Raw genomic sequence first — 19,084 nt, forward strand, 5'->3', positions numbered from 1 at the left:
ACAGTGCACTTTACTTGTTATGTAACTTTGTACTATCTCTTATATCCTTCTATGCTGCTGCTAATGTTGTACATATTTACATTGATGACTGTCAGCCCATGACTGATGTACTAGCCCATTGTTATTCCGTTTTTTTATGTCAATTGCAAATAAAGTTAAAACTTGAACTTGAAAGGGTCTGATATGTAAAAAGTACTGGACTTTTAAATCAAAATCTCACAAAATGGGTCATTATACATGGGTGCTTGTGTCACCCATTGCCATGTGTAAAATAAGTGTTTAATTAATACTTAATAATTAATACTTTTAAGTTCTATCCTCTAGGAATACTTTGCACATCTTGTGGTACAGTACCTTCAGAAAGTATTCATACTCCTTGACATATTCCACAATGTGTTGTGTTACAGCCTGAATTCAACATTGATTAAATATTTTTTTTTCTCACCCATCTACACACAATACCCCATAATGCCAAACTGTTTTTAGAAATATTTGCAAATGTTTTGAACATTTAAAACAGAAATATCTCATTTACATAAGTATTCACACCACTGAGTCAATACTTTGTAGAAATCCTTTGGTAGTGATTACGGTCTTGAGTCTTTCTGTGTGAGTCTATAAGAGCTTTCCACACCTGGATTGTGCAACATTTCCCCAAAATTCTTCAAGTTCTGTCAAATTGGTTGTTGATCATTGCTGGACAACCATTTTCAGTTCTTGCCATAGATTTTCAAGTAGATTTAAGTCAAAACTGTAACTCAGCCACTCAGGAACATTCACTGTTTTCTTGGTAAGTGTCACGCCCTGGCTCTGGGACTCTGTTATGTTGAGCCAGGGTGTGTGGTTTCTATGTGTTTTGTGTGCTAGGGTGATTATCTAGTTCATTTGTTTCTATGTTGGCCGGTGTGGTTCTCAATCAGAGGCAACGTGTATCAGCTGTTGCTTGTTGTCTCTGATTGGGAGCCATACTTAGGCAGCCTGTTTTCCACAGTGTGTTGTGGGATCTTGTTCCGTATGGTTTGTATTGTAACCAAGGGACGTCACGTTTCGTATCGTTTGTTGTATTGTTCGTGTGGTGTTCTCAACAAAATAAAGTATGTTCGCGTTCCACGCTGCGCCTTGGTCCTCTGTGTTCGACGATCGTGACAGTAAGCAACTTGGTAAGCCTGTGCTTATCTCATTCTGTTTCTTTTTTATCATGAAAAACTCCCCAGTCCTCAACGATTACAAGCATACCCATAACATGATGCAGCCACCACAATTGCTTGAAAATATGGATAGTGGTACTCAGTAATGTGTTGTATTGGATTTACCCCAAACATAACACTTTGTATTCAGGACAAAAAGTTAATTGCTTTATTTTTTGCAGTATTACTTTAGTGCCTTGTTGCAAACAGGATGCATGTTTTGGAATATTTTTACTCTGTACAGGCTTCCTTCTTTTCACTCTGTCAATTAGGTTATTATCGAGCAGTAACTACAATGTTGTTGATCCATCCTCAGTTTTCTCCGATAACAGCCATTAAACTCTGTAACTGTTTTATGGTCACCATTGGCCTCATGGTGAAATCCCTGAGTGGTTTCCTTCCTCTCCGGCAACTGAGTTAGGAAGGACGCCTGTATCTTTGTAGTGACTGGGTGTATTGATACACCAACCAAAGTGTAATTAATAACTTCACCATGCTCAAAGAGATATTCAATGTCTGCTTCTTTTTTTTCTTACCCATATTCTTTGCGAAGCATTGGAAAACCTCTCTGGTCTTTGATTGAATCTGTGTTTGAATTTAATGAACATTAAATTATCTGGCAACAGTTCTGGTGGACATTCCTGCAGTCAGCATGCCAATTGCACACTCCCTTAAAACTAATTATCTTGGCAAAGGAGAAATGCTCACTAACAGGGATGTAAACAAATTTGTGCACAACATTTGAGATAAATAAGCTTTTTGTGTGTAGGCAACATTTCTGGGATCTTTTATTTCAGCTCATGAAACATGGGCCCAACACTTTACATGTTGCGTTTACATTTTTGTTTAGTATAATTGACACATTCCTGAATTAATCATTAACTAGCTAGTTTAACTTTGGTTGTTCATCTAAACAGCTGACGAGATCGCCTGCTAGCTATCGGTAGTGTGCAATGTTAGCCAGTTAGCTAGCTTGGCTAGTGGGCTAATTTGGAAATCACACACTCGGCGTTGCATGCCCCAGTGGTCGAATTTAACATTCATATGAATGGCATTTGTTGAACATTTTAACATAATTTGTTGAATAAATAAACGTTCTACTCACATTTCATGACATTTTTCTTTATTAGATAGCTATTCTAGCTAGAATGAGACACAGCTTCACTCTGCGGGTCATGTGACACAGATTATCCCAATGAATGGAGATATTCGATTAATCTGAAACCACATTTGTGGATTGTAATACATCGACAGGCAGAATTTTTTTTACAATTCTGTAAACACAGAATACAGATCCAGATCCACAAGCACTTTTTGAGTGCACAAATTGCTCACAAATCGTTCTACATTTGTTCAAATTGTAGTTTTATTTGTGAGCTATGTTGAACATATTGACAGATCATTAATTTATTTGTGACATGATGAATATTTGTGAAATATTAGTACATATTCATAGATTATAGTTTAATTTGTGAAATATTTTTACACAGAGGTGTGGACTCGAGTCACATGACTTGGACTCAAGTCTGACTAGAGTCACACATTTGATGACTTGACTTGATATAAAATATAATAACTTGAGACTTGACTCGAACTTGGAGGCTCAAAACTTGGGACTCGACTTTGACTTGAGACTGATGACTAGAAATTATCTGTCCACGTTTAGTAATGTTTTGTGACTCATTTTAATTTGTTATACAGTGAGGGGAAAAAGTATTTGATCCCCTGCTGATTTTGTACGTTTGCCCACTGACAAAGACATGATCAGTCTATAATTTTAATGGTAGGTTTATTTGAACAGTGAGAGACAGGATAACAACAACAAAATCCAGAAAAACGCATGTCAAAATGTTATAAATTGATTTGCATTTTAATGAGGGAAATAAGTATTTGACCCCTCTGCAAAACATGACTTAGTACTTGGTGGCAAAACCCTTGATGGCAATCAGAGGTGAGACGTTTCTTGTAGCTGGCCACCAGGTTTGCACACATCTCAGGAGGGATTTTGTTCCACTCCTCTTTGCAGATCTTCTCCAAGTAATTAAGGTTTCAAGGCTGACGTTTGGCAACTCGAACCTTCAGCTCTCTCCACAGATTTTCTATGGGATTAAGGTCTGGAGACTGGCTAGGCCACACCAGGACCTTAATGTGCTTCTTCTTGAGCCACTCCTTTGTTGCCTTGGCCGTGTGTTTTGGGTCATTGTCATGCTGGAATACCCATCCACGACCCATTTCCAATGCCCTGGCTGAGGGAAGGAGGTTCTCACCCAAGATTTGACGGTACATGGCCCCGTCCATCGTCCCTTTGATGTGGTGAAGTTGTCCTGTCCCCTTAGCAGAAAAACACCCCCAAAGCATAATGTTTCCACCTCCATGTTTGACGGTGGGGATGGTGTTCTTGGGGTCATAGGCAGCATTCCTCCTCCTCCAAACATGGCGAGTTGAGTTGATGCCAAAGAGCTCAATTTTGGTCTCATCTGACCACAACACTTTCACCCAGTTATCCTCTGAATCATTCAGATGTTCATTGGCAAACTTCAGACGGCCCTGTATATGTGCTTTCTTGAGCAGGGGGACCTTGCGCGCGCTGCAGGATTTCAGTCCTTCACGGCGTAGTGTGTTACCAATTGTTTTCTTGGTGACTATGGTCCCAGCTGCCTTGAGATCATTGACAAGATCCTCCCGTGTAGTTCTGGGCTGATTCCTCACTGTTCTCATGATCATTGCAACTCCATGAGGTGAGATCTTGCATGGAGCCCCAGGCCGAGGGAGATTGACAGTTATTTTCTGTTTCTTCCATTTGCGAATAATCACACCAACTGTTGTCACCTTCTCACCAAGCTGCTTGGTGAATGTCTTGTAGCCCATTCCAGCCTTGTGTAGGTCTACAATCTTGTCCCTGACATCCTTGGAGAGCTCTTTGGTCTTGGCCATGGTGGAGAGTTTGGAATCTGATTGATTGATTGCTTCTGTGGACAGGTGTCTTTTATACAGGTAACAAACTGAGATTAGGAGCACTCCCTTTAAGAGTGTGCTCCTAATCTCAGCTCGTTACCTGTAGAAAAGACACCTGGGAGCCAGAAATCTTTCTGACTGAGAGGGGGTCAAATACTTATTTCCCTCATTAAAATGCAAATCAATTTATAACATTTTCGACATGCGTTTTTCTGGATTTTTTTGTTGTTATTCTTTCTCTCACTGTTCAAATAAACCTACCATTAAAATTATAGACGGATAATTTATTTGTCAGTGGGCAAACTTACAAAATCAGCAGGGGATCAAATACTTTTTTCCCTCTCTGTATTCAATGCTAAAATTGACAACATTTTACTATTAAGATATTACTAGCCACCTAGCAATTTTATTGTTGGCTTTAGCTAGCCAGATAGGTTCCCAATCTCCCAACCTTATAACTAGCTATCAAGCCATTTCAGGCTATCAATCAAGTTAGAGTAGCTTTTCTAATCATCTTAGCTGGCATGCCTACTGGCAAGGTTGGTAGACTAAAAAATACTAAAATGGCTTTAATTCTTGGGTTATGATACTATACACCAGTGTAAAAGAAAAGGAGAGCTGCACACTAGGAGCTCCGATGCAATAATTTAATAACCAACTTTACGACAGCCAAGTTGTCTTCATCAGGGTATACTATATACCTGTTACAGGAGGGGTCCGCAGTTCCGTAGCGATCCACTAGGTGTCCTCCTCCGATAACTTTAGGCACCTTCTCACTCACAGTCTGGACTAATCATGATCCTATTGGTGTCACCTGTGTCTACCTGTTCATTTATGCCCTCACTTCCCTGTGTTCCCTTGCTCAGTTTTCTCTGCTAGTTTCTCTATGCTCAGCAGTACTAATCAGTGTCTGATCGGAGAAGTATGTACAGGTACTCGAGAAGTGTTCTCCCTGTTTCTTTATTATTTCAGTCGTAGTTACTATTTCGTATTTTGGCTGCCAGACTGTTTTTGGAGATTTATTTGCTCCACCTTTCTGTTATCGTGTTAAGTCTGTTTTGTATCCTGGCTTCGGGACCACCAGTAAATATCATTGTTTCACCATCTCTGCCTACTGCCTACTGTCTATCCTGCACCGCACCTGGGCCACACCTCACACCAACCCTTACATATACCAGTGTGTCAGTTGTACTGAACTCCTGTACTAAAGGCATAAAAGTTCTTAAATAATCAATGTGCATCATTAATTAAAATGACAGTTGAACAGGTAAAGAGGTATGCTAAGATAAACAATGCATTTGTTTTATTTTTTACATAGAATTAGGCATAATGATTAGATTGCAAGAAAAAGCAGTTTCAGGTGTTTGAAAAATGTACACATTTAGATAACACTTGTTAAATGTATGATTCTCAGTGTTCACTTCTATCATAAATGGAGGTAGGCCTACCTCTAAAATATGCATACAGCACTTTCAGTCTGGGGGGCAATTGATTTGTCCCATGCTAGTCAATGCTAATTGAATAATGGCATCTTAACAGAATAAATTGTCAGAAAGGTGACTTTCTGGGAGTGACAGGGAAGACAGTAGGTCCATATGAAGCATTCTTTGAAGTACGTGATTGGTCGACTTGTTTCCATAGCAGCAGCAGCATCCAGACAGACTGCTTTTTACTGTCTCTCTCCTCTCCACAAGGTCGGCCACAGCGGGATCTGTAACTGCCACTCATCCATAGACCCTCGAGGGGAGCGTTTCCATCTCGACAAAAAGAGTTTGTGACACCCTGACCCTCCCTGTACTGTGAACAGAGCTGCCAGGGAGATGAGGGACTCAGGGCCACAGGGTTCATTCTAACCAACAGCTGCGTGTGCACAATGGATCCTCCTTAGCCAAAACCTGATATGAATCTCTCTCCTACAGTAGCGGCATCTTGCTGAGAGGATAATGTAATTATCTGAATGTGTTGTAAAGTCTGAAACTGAATTTATAATGATGTTTATACCAAAATGTTATTAGAAATCTTTATAATAAGTGCCTGAGTAAATGTTTAAATTATGCATCTTCCCATATGCTGAATAGGCTACTCATCCATAAACGTTTGCTTCTGTCTGTGGGGACATTGAAAAATAGCTGTTTATGATGTAATTTGTTAGTACAATACAATGTTACATTTAGTAGTAATAGCACTGTATGAAAATTGGATCATAATATATATTCCATTCTCATCCCATGTCTGATTCATGTAGTGGTGCATTTGCATCATTATACATTTAGACAATAAACATGACAAAATCTGCTCTGCTTTGAGCACCATGCATCTGTCAAATATTTATTTTATTTCAAAACATCTTTGGATTGCTAGATGTTCGCGTTATATACCCACCCACAAAGATGAGTCAATGTTGTCCAAAGTTGTAAAAAGCAGAGAGATCAAACATGCTGAGAATGAGAAATCATGACAGAACCACAATGAATTGTTCTCCCCGGAATACATCAATCAATAATGTATATTGTATGTAATGCACACTTTTGGATTAGGGACAAACTTCTCATGGCACTTCGCTACAGCTACGACCGGAAGGGATTTTCGTAGCAGGTTAGGTAAGCATTTTCCATAACCCTTTTCCTAACCTTAACCTAATTATCCTAACCTGCTGCGTAAATTATCCTAACGTGTTACGAAAAAGTCACTTCTGGTCGTAGCTGTATGGAAGTGGCGTCAAGAGTATTTCTCTTTTGAATTACACGGTATGTCAAATGTAGAAGCTTGCTATCAAAATGCTTCCCCCTGTTGGCCATAATCTATCATTACATCAACAAAATATGGACGTTCAAGGGCAACCTTAAGTCCCGCCTCTCCCAAATTGATTGGTTGCAGAAGCAATTGTTGCAATCCCATTGGATGTCAACCTGCCAGTTTCCTGACGACAGCTATATTTCAGGAAGAGACATACAACCTGATGAGAAACTTGTTATCAGGTCAACGCGTTTACCTTTCTTGGCTTGTGTTTTGAAGTTCGCCTTTGGTTTTAGCAGTCAAATATTGCACGGACGAGTTTGTGAACGTAAATATGTTACAACTGTTTCAGGTCAGAGGCTTTTGCCCGAAAAAGAAGCAAAACGTAGCTACATGCTGCTGGCTTCTCAGTTGGCTAGTATAAATACATAGTTACATGTTTTGAGTTGCTAGCTACAGTTTCAGCAAAGTTGGTTTAGTATGGTTTAGAAACTGGTTTCAGTAAAGAGTAAGATGTCTTCATGGTCACACTGTCAATCATTAGTTACAATGTATCACGTTGCCAGTTGAAGGTTACCTGACGAACGCTTAACTCCATTCTCTTATATTGAGGTTGAGTATTGATAACTGATCGCGCGATTTGCTAGCAACAACATTGAGTCACCATCAGTCGATACTTGTAAAAATATAAATTATGAAAAGGCTTAGGGAGCGGTCGAAATGTACACAATTGTTACCCGGAGAAAAATGGGGGAGGGCCGTGCTTTTTTAATTTCAGTCAGGGGCAGGGTCTAGGGTGACCACATGTCCGGCGTTGTGCGGGACAGTCCTGAATTTTGGCCCGTAACCAAACAATTATGTCTCTCATTTTATCAACACTCCACTCATTTTTATTTATTTGTCCTGTATTTTGGTCAGACATTATAACCGGTCTCTTGCAGTTACTTTGCGCTTATGAAAACATATATCATAAGGATTTGGTAGATAAGCCTACTGGTGATGTTGAACACTTCTCCAATCATTGTTGAGATCTGATATTCTGTGTGGATAGGCTATCCCAATCATGAGCCCTGGCCTGCCCTGTTCTTGCTGGTGTAGACCCTTTTGTGCGGCCTAACCTATGGCTGGGCTGTGTACAGTGGCACTTCAGGAGGCGAGTCAAAGGCTTCTTCTGAAAATAATGTTTTATTTGTCCCAAAAATGCAATATCTGTGTGCGCGGACAAGGCCTACTGATGTTCAGTTTGAGAGGGAGAGCGCAAATATAAGGAGGACTGGAGGTAAGCTTGCTACTGCTATAATTGATTTGAATAAAAACAATATGTTTTGTTGCCCATAATGAAGCTATTTATAAGAGTTATTGACTTCACAATAAACCATATTAGAGTAACTTACATTACTATGAAGCAGCAGCTGCGGAGATTGACAGCGCATGGGTACTGAAAGTAGGCTTATTTGAGAAGGACTAATTGATTTAAATAGTGTTCAATTTAATTTGAGTTTAGGCTACTAACAACAAGCAGGCTTTGTGTTGGAGCCTATTTCTTCCTATTCAAGAAATAAGAGGTATGCCTACCTGTTTGACAGACAAAATTATAGTCTACTATCCATAGATTTTGTCAACCAATTCCTTCAATCACCATGCACTCTTAAATACACTACATTACCAAAAGTATGTGGTGGACACCTGCTCGTCAAACAATGGGCATTAATATGTAGTTGGTCCCCCCTTTGCAGCTATAACAACTCTTATGGGAAGGCTTTCCACTAGATGTTGGAACATTGCTTCGGGGACTTGCTTCCACTCAGCCACAAGAGCATTAGTAAGTTCGGGCACTGATGTTGGGAGATTAGGCCTGACTCGGAGTCGGCGTTCCAAGTCATCCCAAAGGTGTTCGATGGGGTTTAGGTCAGGGCTCTGTGCAGGCCAGTCAAGTTCTTCCACACCGATCTCGACAAACCATTTCTGTATGATACTCGCTTTGTGCATGGGGGCATTGTCATGCTGAAACAGGAAAGGGCCTTCCCCAAACTGTTGCCACAAAGTTGGAAGCACAGAATCGTCTACATTTACATTTACTTTTACGTAATTTAGCAGACGCTCTTATCCAGAGCGACATACAAATTGGTGCATTCACCTTATAGCCAGTGGGATAACCACTTTACAATATGTTTTTTTTCTTCTTTGGGGTGGGGTAAGGTGGGGTAGAAGGATTACTTTATCCTATCCCAGGTATTCCTTAAAGAGGTGGGGTTTCAAGTGTCTCCAGAAGTTGGTGAGTGACTCCGCTGTCCTGGCGTCGTGAGGAAGCTTGTTCCACCATTGGGGTGCCAGAGCAGCGAACAGTTTTGACTGGGCTGAGCGGGAGCTGTGCTTCCGCAGAGGTAGGGGGGCCAGCAAGCCAGAGGTGGATGAACGCAATGCCCTCGTTTGGGTGTAGGGACTGATCAGAGCCTGAAGGTACGGAGGTGCCGTTCCCCTCACAGCTCCGTAGGCAAGAACCATGGTCTTGTAGCAGATGCGAGCTTCAACTGGAAGCCAGTGGAGTGTGCGGAGGAGCGGGGTGACGTGAGAGGACTTGGGAAGGTTTAACACCAGACGGGCTGCGGCATTCTGGATGAGTTGTAGGGGTTTAATGGCACAGGCAGGGAGCCCAGCCAACAGCGAGTTGCAGTAATCCAGACGGGAGATGACAAGTGCGTGGATTAGGACCTGTGCCGCTTCCTGTGTAAGGCAGGGTCGTACTCCGAATGTTGTAGAGCATGAACCTACAGGATCGGGTCACCGCCTTGATGTTAGCAGAGAACGACAGGGTGTTGTCCAGGGTAGCGTTAAGATTTCCCATCGCTGGAACTAAGGGGCCTATCCCGAAACCATAAACAGCCCCAGACCATTATTCTTCATCCACCAAACTTTACAGTTGGCACTATGCATTGGGGGAGGTAGCGTTCTCCTAGCATCCGCCAAACCCAGATTCGTCCGTCGGATTGCTAGATGGTGAAGCGTGATACATCACTCCAAAGAATGTGTTTCCACTGCTTCAGAGTCCAATGGCAGCGAGCTTTACACCACTCCAGCCGATGCTTGACATTGCGCATGGTGATCTTAGGCTTGTGTGCGGCTGCTCGGCCATGGAAAGCCATTTCATGAAGTTCTTGTGCTGACGTTGCTTCCAGAGGCAGCTTGGAACTCTGTAGTGAGTGTTGCAACTGAGGACAGATGATCTTTACGCACTACGTGCTTCACCACTCAGCGGGTGATCTAGGCAGCTCTAGCAGGGCAGAAATTTGACAAATTGACTTGTTGGAAAGGTGGCATCCTATGACGGTGCTACGTTGAAAGTCACTGAGCTCTTCAGTAAGGCCATACTACTGCCAATATTTGTCTATGGAGATAGCATGGCTGTGTGCTCGAATTTTATACACCTGTAAGCAACTGGTGTGGCTGAAATAGGCGGATCAACTAATTTGAAGGTGTGTCCACATACTTTTGTATATATAGTGTATCTCAGTATCAGTGAAGGGCTTGGTGTGTTAAAACCTCTTAAGGATCGGACTATTTTTTCAATTTTCGCCTAAAATGACATACCCAAATCTAACTGCCTGTAGCTCAGGACCTGAAGCAAGGATATCCATATTTTTGATACAATTTGAAAGGAAACACTTTGAAGTTTGTGGAAATGTGAAAATAATGTAGGAGAATAACACATTAGATCTGGTAAAAGATCATACAAACAAAAAAACATGCATTTTCAATTTTTTGTTTTCTTGCATCAGCTTTGAAATGCAAGAGAAAGGCCAGACAGTGATGTAGGAATCAAAGTGTAATTACAATTTTGTCCACAAGATGGCAGCATTGTGTGTACAAAGTTTCAGACTGATCCAGTGAAGGATTACATCACTACACAATATTTTGTATCAAGTCAGCCAGGAGTTTTCCCAAATGTTCCGAATTGGTCAATTTATACATTTTTAAAGTACAGAATTATAGAGAACACACAAAAATGCTATGGTAATAAAACATTTAAGTTTACACACTCCCAGGAATGTCATACATGATGGATCGTTAGCTTCCCTACAGAAAATACACTAACTTTCACACGTCTAGATGGCCCGGGGGGAGACATTTATATATAAAAATGGATTTTATCAAACAAAACTATGCTACATTTTATCTCTGGGACCCTCAGGATGACAAATCAGAGCAAGATTACTGAATGTAATCATTATTTACCTTCAGAGGTGAATGTATAAAACCAGTTGCCGTGACAAAAGTGTTTTGTTTTGTTGTGCACTTTCCTCAAACAATAGCATGGTATTTTTTTGCTGTAATAACTATTGTAAATTGGACACTGCAGTTAGATTAACAAGAATTTACGCTTTCTGCCCTTATAAGACATGTCTATGTCCCGGGAAAGTTGGCTGTTGTTTACAACGCCATTCTAGTCACATATCGCATATTGAGCAGCAACCTTCCCGGTATAGGGACACCGATCCTGTAGTTAAGTTAAAACCAGGGCTCAAATTGAGGGGTATGTGAGGGTAAATGGCTAAAAGCATAGACCTGATTATATACAGTGTATTCAGAAAGTATTCAGACCCCTTGACTTTTTCCACATTTTGTTACCTTATTCTAAAATTAATAAAATTGTTGCTTTTCCTCATCAATCTACACACAATACCCCATAATGAGAAAGCAAAACCTCGTTTTTAGAAGAAAAATTTAAATAAAATAAAAATGATATAATATTTACATAAGTATTCAGACTCTTTACTCAGTACTTTGTTGAAGCACCTTTGGCAGCGATTACAGCCTTGAGCCTTCTTGGGTATGACGCTACAAGCTTGGCACACGTGTATGTGGGGAGTTTCTCCCATTCTTCTCTGCAGATCCTCTCAAGCTCTGTCAGGTTGGATGGGGAGCGTTGCTGCACAGCTATTTTCAGGAGGTCTCTCCAGAGATGTTCGATCAGGTTCAAGTCCGGGCTCTGGCTGGGCCACTCAAGGACATTCAGAGACTTGTCCCGAAACCACTCCTGCCTTGTCTTGGCTGTGTGCTTAGGGTCTTTGTCCTGTTGGAAGGTGAGCCTTCGCCCCAGTCTGAGGTCCTGAGCACTCTGGAGCAGGTTTCCATCAAGGATCTCTCGGTACTTTGCTCCGTTCATCTTTCCCTCGATCCTGACTAGTCTCCCAGTCCCTGCCGCTGAAAAACATCCCCACAGCATGATGCTGCCACCATCATGCTTCACCGTACGGATGGTGCCAGGTTTCCTCCAGACGTGACGCTTTGTATTCAGGCCAAAAAGTTCATTCTTGGTTTCATCAGACCAGATAATTTGGTTTCTCATGGTCTGAGTCCTTTAGGTGGCTTTTGGCAAACTTCAAGCGAGCTGTCATGTGCCTTTTATTGAGGAATGGCTTCCGTCTGGCCACTCTACCATAAAGGCCTGATTGGTGGAGTGCTGCAGAGATAGTTGTCCTTCTGGAAGTTTCTCCAATCTCCACAGAGGAACTTTGGAGCTCATTCAGAGTGACCATCAGGTTCTTGGTCACCTCCTTGACCAAGGCCCTTCTCCCCTGATTGCTCAGTTTGTCTGGGCGGCCAGCACTAGAAAGAGTCTTGGTGGTTCCAAACTTCTTCCATTTAAGAATGATCGAGGCTACTGTGTTCTTGGGGACCTTCAATGCTGCAGAAATGTTTTGGTACCCTTCCCCAGACTCAACACAATCCTGTCTCGGAGCTCTACGGACAATTCCTTCAACCTCATTGCTTGTTTCTTGCTCTGACTTACACTGTCAACTGTGGGACCTTATATAGACATATGTGTGCCTTTCCAAATCATGTCCAATCAATTGCATTTACCACAGGTGGACTCCAATCCAGTTGTAGAAACATCTCAAGGATGATCAATGGAAACAGGATGCACCTGAGCTCAATTTCAAGTCTCAGCAAAGGTTCTAAATACTTATGTAAATAAGGTATTTCTGTTTTTTATTTTTAATACATTTGCAAGAATTTCTAAAAACCTGTTTTTCCTTTGTCATTATGGGGTATTGTGTGTAGATAAGTGAGGATGTTATTTTATAAATGTTTGAATAAGGCTGTAACGTAACAAAATGTGGAAAAACTCAAGAGGTCTGAATACTTTCCGAATGCACTGTAAGGCGATCTATAGCGACGCTTTAGTCCGCAATGCTTTATGCTAGAAACAAGCTGTAAAATGCCGGGGATAGATGTGACTCAGATGCATATGGGATATATTTTGTCACTCTCAATTGACGTTCAATGTTTCAACATGCTATTAAACAACATACTGACTCTAAATCAGTCGGGAGCAAATCTGGTAGCCTAAGAAGGAGCACAAATAAATTATTTAGGTTATATTATTTCAAGGCTATAGCCTGCCATTTAAGAAATCAACTGTGAAGCGTTTGTGACAGCTATAGGCTGGCAGGAGCGCTCAGCATTTCAACAACACATCAACAACAGCACTTCAACATGCCTATACATTTCGCATTTAGGCTGTATAAAATGACATTTAATTTAACAACAATTGCCTTATTAGGCATACAGTCATTCTACAGTGCCATTGAATTCACTTTTAGAAACACGAGTTTGGCCTGTCTTTGGTTTGAGGATCATCCCTGAGCTATGCATGCCTAGTTTGTTAATTTAACCCAGCAGATGCTTTTATATTCCCATGCCTTAATCACAGTCAACACAAATCTATTTTGTAACAACAATATCATGGAATAAATTAGAAAATTATAGTTTCCCAAATAAAGAAAAAGTTACAAGTGCATAGACACTGAGTATACCAAACGTTAGAAACACCTTCCTAATATTGAGTTGCGCACCCCCCCCTCCCCTCCCCCTTTTGCCTTCAGAACAGCCTCAACTCTATAAGGTGTCGAAAACATTCCACAGTGATGCTGGCCCATGTTGCTTCCCACAGTTGTCAAGTTGGCTGGATTTTCTTTGGGTGGTAGACCATTCTTGATACACACGGGAAACTGTTGAGTGTGAAAAACCCAGCAGCGTTGCAGTTCTTGACACAAACTGGTGCGCCTGGCACCTACTACCATACCCCGTTCAAAGGCACTTACATTTTGTGTCTTGCCAATTCACCCTCTGAATGGCACACATACACAATCCATGTCTCAATTGTCTCAAGGCTTAAAAATCCTTCTTTAACCTGTCTCCTCCCCTTCATCTACACTGATTGAAGTGGATTTAACAAGCGACATCAATAAGGGATCATAGCTTTCACCTGGTCAGTCTGTCATGGAAAAAGCAGGTGTTCTTAATGTTTTGTACACTCTGTGTAGACCTACTTTATGTTATGCGGCTGCTGTGTTAAAAAACAAATGGCTTTTTCTTGAATTCATTGATGATCAGATACTTCTGTTGCACTCAATTTCTACAGTTGATAGCCAACTTAAGAACTGTTCCAAACTTAAGACTATCCTCTTTTTTAACAATAGCCTGTATAGAAATCAAAACGTCTCTGGTGCTGCAGCCTGCGCTCATTTGTTTTCAGGCTCTGTTGTGGAACCTAAAAGGATTCTGCTTGTGTACAGTCATATAAAATGACAGAATTTCATGAAATGCGTTTATAAAATGCAAATTTTTCGGACTGCAAATAAGATGATAGATTAATGCAGTATTTTTATTATAATAGGGATATTTTCACCCTTGTCTGCAGTGGTCTGCGAATCCACAATCTTCTGGCTACTTTGCCATGTAATGCTTACAAAACTGCATATCGAAGGCTCTGGTCTGCGTAAAGGGTAAAGGGTAGGCATGTTCTCTGCTATCCATTTGATGTTTTAATTATTATTTGGGGTATGGGGTGTCAGTTGTTTTGGTTTTTCAAGCGTTCAGGGAGGGTCAGGTAGAATTATATTTTACTAAAGGGAGGGCCATCCATTTTTATTTCAGAGAGGTCAGATTTCCTCCAGGTATCTCTCATTATAAATATAGTACAGTCCCTTACCTGTAGCCTACTTAGGTTTGTCCTGTACAACTGCGGTTCTTCCGCGGGGTGCTGAAATTCATACTTTTTAAAATAAAAAGTCGGTGGTTGTATCAAAAGTATGAATTTCAGCACCCCGCGTAAGGACCACAGTTATACAGAACAAACAAGCATTTTCAGAATTGACATTTTTACCAGTATCGACTGATGGTGACTCAATGTTGTTGCTAGCAAATCGCTCGACCAGGTATCAATACTCAACTCTGCCTCGATATAAGAGAATGGAGCTGAGCGTTCCTCAGCTAGTTGGAAGAATGTCTGTTGTAACGTTAGGTCCTATGCTCTGATTCACTTATTCAAAATGAAAGCTAAATTGATGACACTGGGTTGACTTTGAATGTTTTAGCATATGACTGTTGTAATAGGTTTGACATTATGGGGCAGAACCACCAGAGTCATTCCACTGTCTTTGGCAGGACACATCCATAACTGCCCAATATGAATTTCATAACACCATGTAGGTTGGTAATTTATCCACTGGGCGGCGATCAAGGTCATGTTTTTAATCCTCAGATGTTACACCCTGTATTTTCTCTCGCTACCATTGAGCATTCTTTGACAATAGCAGTTGTGCTTTTAATATAGTATCTTATTCGAATTCCTAATTCTATGATCTTTGAGCTCTAAAATGGAACCTGGATGCATTAGCATGTTTATCTTCATTATGGGAGATTAGCAGATAATCCCCAGATCTCTAAACTATCACTAATTACTCTGACATTTACCCTCTCAGTGTAATTACTCCCCTATTGAAGAGGTGCATTAATCATCATATTCCTACTACAGTACCCCCCTTTATATTTGCACAGCAGAACGGTTTGAGGGATGGCGGCTCCCACAAAGATAGCGGCATTTCGCCTGCCTCCCCTGCCCACCATTGGGGAGGTAATCAAACTGTACAACCTGCGAGCAGAGAAACAGCTGTCCCAGAACTTTCTACTGGACATGAGGCTCACAGGTGAGTCAGCCTCCTCTTCCTTTAGCTGCAATGCACCAACACCTGGTACACTTTGTCTTCTACACAATGAGGACACAATGGGGTTTTTTCTTCCCCCTGTTCACAACACATTCAGTGTACTGGACTGAAGTGCCCACATAGGCTTGTCCACTAGCAGCAGACACTACTGATGTGATTATATCAGTGATGCAGTGCTGCAGATCTGATCTGATGCCCTTGAACAAGGTTTCTGTTTTTAGATAAAAGCATTAAAGAAGCATAGCCAGCTTTGCCAAGGAGAGATAGGAGCCAGGCGTATGCTAAAATACAATGCCACTGCCAACCTTTATTTAGCATGCAAGTCATATACATATGGAAGACACTATTCTTGAATGTCAAAATGTCATAATAAAAGATGCATGTAACATCAACTAGATAGTGCATTGATACAGGTAACTGCCAAAATAAAGGAAACGCCAACATAAAGTGATTTAATAGGGAGTTGGGCCACCAGAACAGCTTAGGGCCTAATTATAATTAAATCGATTGTATTTTTTGCCCTGATTCTGTTTAATTTATTTTAATCCGTTTTCTCTTTTATGTTGTTTTTCCAGGTTTCAGTTTTCCAAGTTCTTTCAGGTTATCGTTTTCAAAATCAGACTTTAAAAAAATAGAAAAATAACAAAATGTTATGTTTTAAGTCCACAACAATGATTAAACCACATCAGGAGACCACTTTTGAGGTCTGGGAAAAGTCTAAGAAATGTTGATTTTTGGGTGTAGGCCTAGTTACCCTTTAATGCAAGTGCGCACCAGCAAGAGCGGGTTGTTTGGTTAGCGATGTTTCTGTAGCGCTCGTGATTGCAGAGTTTGCAAAACAAATGGCCAGTGGATTATAGTAGTTCACATTTCATTTAGATGTTTTTTTGGGAAAGCCTTTCCATCTCTACCAGAAGAAGGTTATCATTAGCATCATTGCTAATGGCTACACAAAGTGTAGAGATATGCGCGCACTGCACACAGACGGGCATTCCTCTGTCGTTTCAGAAAGTTGCAGGAAAATACAAATCTGATGCATTTTATTCATGTCTTATTATTAACTTGGAAAAATTTATGAATTTTCTGAAGTTCAATGCATTAAGTTGATTTCCTACTAAGGTCAATACATTTATTTATATTGTTGAATTCCGTTTTGATGTCTGGATTCCGTGATTCCGTCCACGTTCTCCTTTTATAGGACCCTAAATGCGCTTTGGCATAGATTCTACACGTGTCTGGAACTCTATTGCAGGGATGTGACACGAAAAATTCCATAATTTGGTGTTTTGTTGATGGTGGTGGAAAACGCTGTCTCAGGTGCCGCTCCAGAATCTCCCACAAGTGTTCAATTGGGTTGAGATCTGGTGACTGACACACACACGCACACACAAACACACACACACACACACTTTAAACCCACCATGCTCCTTTGAGACCCCTCTTTCAAAGTCACTGAGATCTCTTCTTTTAGCCATGGTAGCCAAAAGAATGGGCAACTGGACATTTTTAAATATGACCCTAAGCATGATGGGATGTTAATTGCTTAATATACTCAGTAACCACACCCGTGTGGAAGCACCTGCTTTCAATATAGTTTGTATCCCTAATTTACTCAAGTGTTTCCTGTATTTTGGCAGTTACATGTACATTGTTCACTTTACTATATCCAACCCATTCCAATGTGAGTAAGTAGTACACCATGGTCACTGTGTTTTACTATATCCAACCCATTCCAATGTGAGTAAGTAGTACACCCTGGTCACTGTGTTTTCCTATATCCAACCCATTCCAATGTGAGTAAGTAGTACACCCTGGTCACTGTGTTTTACTATATCCAACCCATTCCAATGTGAGTAAGTAGTACACCCTGGTCACTGTGTTTTCCTATATCCAACCCATTCCAATGTGAGTAAGTAGTACACCCTGGTCACTGTGTTTTACTATATCCAACCCATTCCAATGTGAGTAAGTAGTACACCCTGGTCACTGTGTTTTACTATATCCAACCCATTCCAATGTGAGTAAGTAGTACACCCTGGTCACTGTGTTTTCCTATATCCAACCCATTCCAATGTGAGTAAGTAGTACACCCTGGTCACTGTGTTTTCCTATATCCAACCAGTTCCAATGTGAGTAAGTAGTACACCCTGGTCACTGTGTTTTCTGAACTGTGTAGATAAGATTGTGCGCCAGGCAGGCAGTCTGAGGGACACCCATGTGTGTGAGGTGGGTCCTGGACCTGGAGGGCTGACCCGCTCCATCCTCAACGCTGGGGCTGCAGACCTGCTGGTGGTGGAGAAGGACAATCGCTTTATACCTGGACTAAAGGTACCTAATAGGAGAACATGCAGGAAGGGGTTGTCTTTCAAAGAATTGCCCAAATTGGAAACAGTAAAGTAGTTTAAATTCTCAAGTACCTGTAAGATGCTATGTCCGTTTCCACAGCTCTTGTCTGAAGCAGCACCAGGGAAGCTCAGGGTTGTCCATGGTGACATACTCTCATACAGAATGGACAGAGGATTCCCAGAAGTCATAACCAAGGCATGGGAGGATGGTGAGTGAGAGGAAAAAGTTGACTTAGTATTGAGGTAGATTTGTCACTTGCCTGATGGAAGTACCTACTAGATTACTTTATGTCTGGAACAAACTACATTGATTTTGTGCAAAGTTTTGCAACACGCAACAGTGTGATCTACTTCAACTGTCCCTCCTCAGATCCACCAGACCTGCATATCATAGGGAACCTTCCCTTCAGTGTGTCCACACCTCTCATCATCAAGTGGCTGGAGAACATATCCAACAGAACTGGACCCTTTGTTTACGGCCGGACCAGACTCACCCTTACCTTCCAGAAAGAGGTGGCAGAAGTATGTGTGCTGTTCAGTACTGTTTATTCTCACTCAGTCGTTTTTTCCTGAATCAGGAACTGCTTTTCCGTTTGTATTATTAAGCCTTGATCTACTTATCAGGGCTATATATTATACAGACCAAATATGTTGGGTTCCCCTCTCCAGAGGTTGACAGCCAGCACAACCAGCAGACAGAGGAGTCGTCTGTCCATCATGGCCCAGTACCTCTGTACTGTAAAGAGCTGCTTCACCATCCCTGGACGGGCCTTCAGCCCCAAACCTGAGGTAGGACCCCACGCTCTGCTTTACTCTGCCCACGCGCACACACCATCTTGGCTGTATATCG

The 19,084-nt window shown here is 41.4% G+C and overlaps 1 protein-coding gene across 3 annotated transcripts in view; it reads left to right on the top strand.

Moving 5' to 3' along the window:
• The first annotated feature begins 7,074 nt into the window (after window positions 1-7,074).
• The window catches only part of LOC311102917 (dimethyladenosine transferase 1, mitochondrial-like), a 44,460-nt gene continuing 32,450 nt past the window's right edge, over window positions 7,075-19,084 (top strand). Inside the window, exons 1-6 of one of the 3 annotated variants that reach the window (XM_084144403.1) lie at window positions 7,075-7,120; window positions 15,700-15,871; window positions 18,066-18,217; window positions 18,335-18,443; window positions 18,605-18,756; window positions 18,904-19,023. In XM_084144403.1, the coding sequence (XP_084000529.1) occupies window positions 15,739-15,871; window positions 18,066-18,217; window positions 18,335-18,443; window positions 18,605-18,756; window positions 18,904-19,023 (666 nt within the window). In that variant the 5' untranslated portion in view covers window positions 7,075-7,120; window positions 15,700-15,738. Of the gene's footprint in view, window positions 7,207-15,104; window positions 15,872-18,065; window positions 18,218-18,334; window positions 18,444-18,604; window positions 18,757-18,903; window positions 19,024-19,084 lie in introns of those variants that run through there. The other 2 variants (XM_084144404.1, XM_084144402.1) reach the window with 2 other exon arrangements.

This window comes from Coregonus lavaretus, assembly GCF_964263955.1.
Source record: "Coregonus lavaretus genome assembly, chromosome: 27".
Taxonomy (NCBI): Eukaryota; Metazoa; Chordata; class Actinopteri; order Salmoniformes; family Salmonidae; genus Coregonus; species Coregonus lavaretus.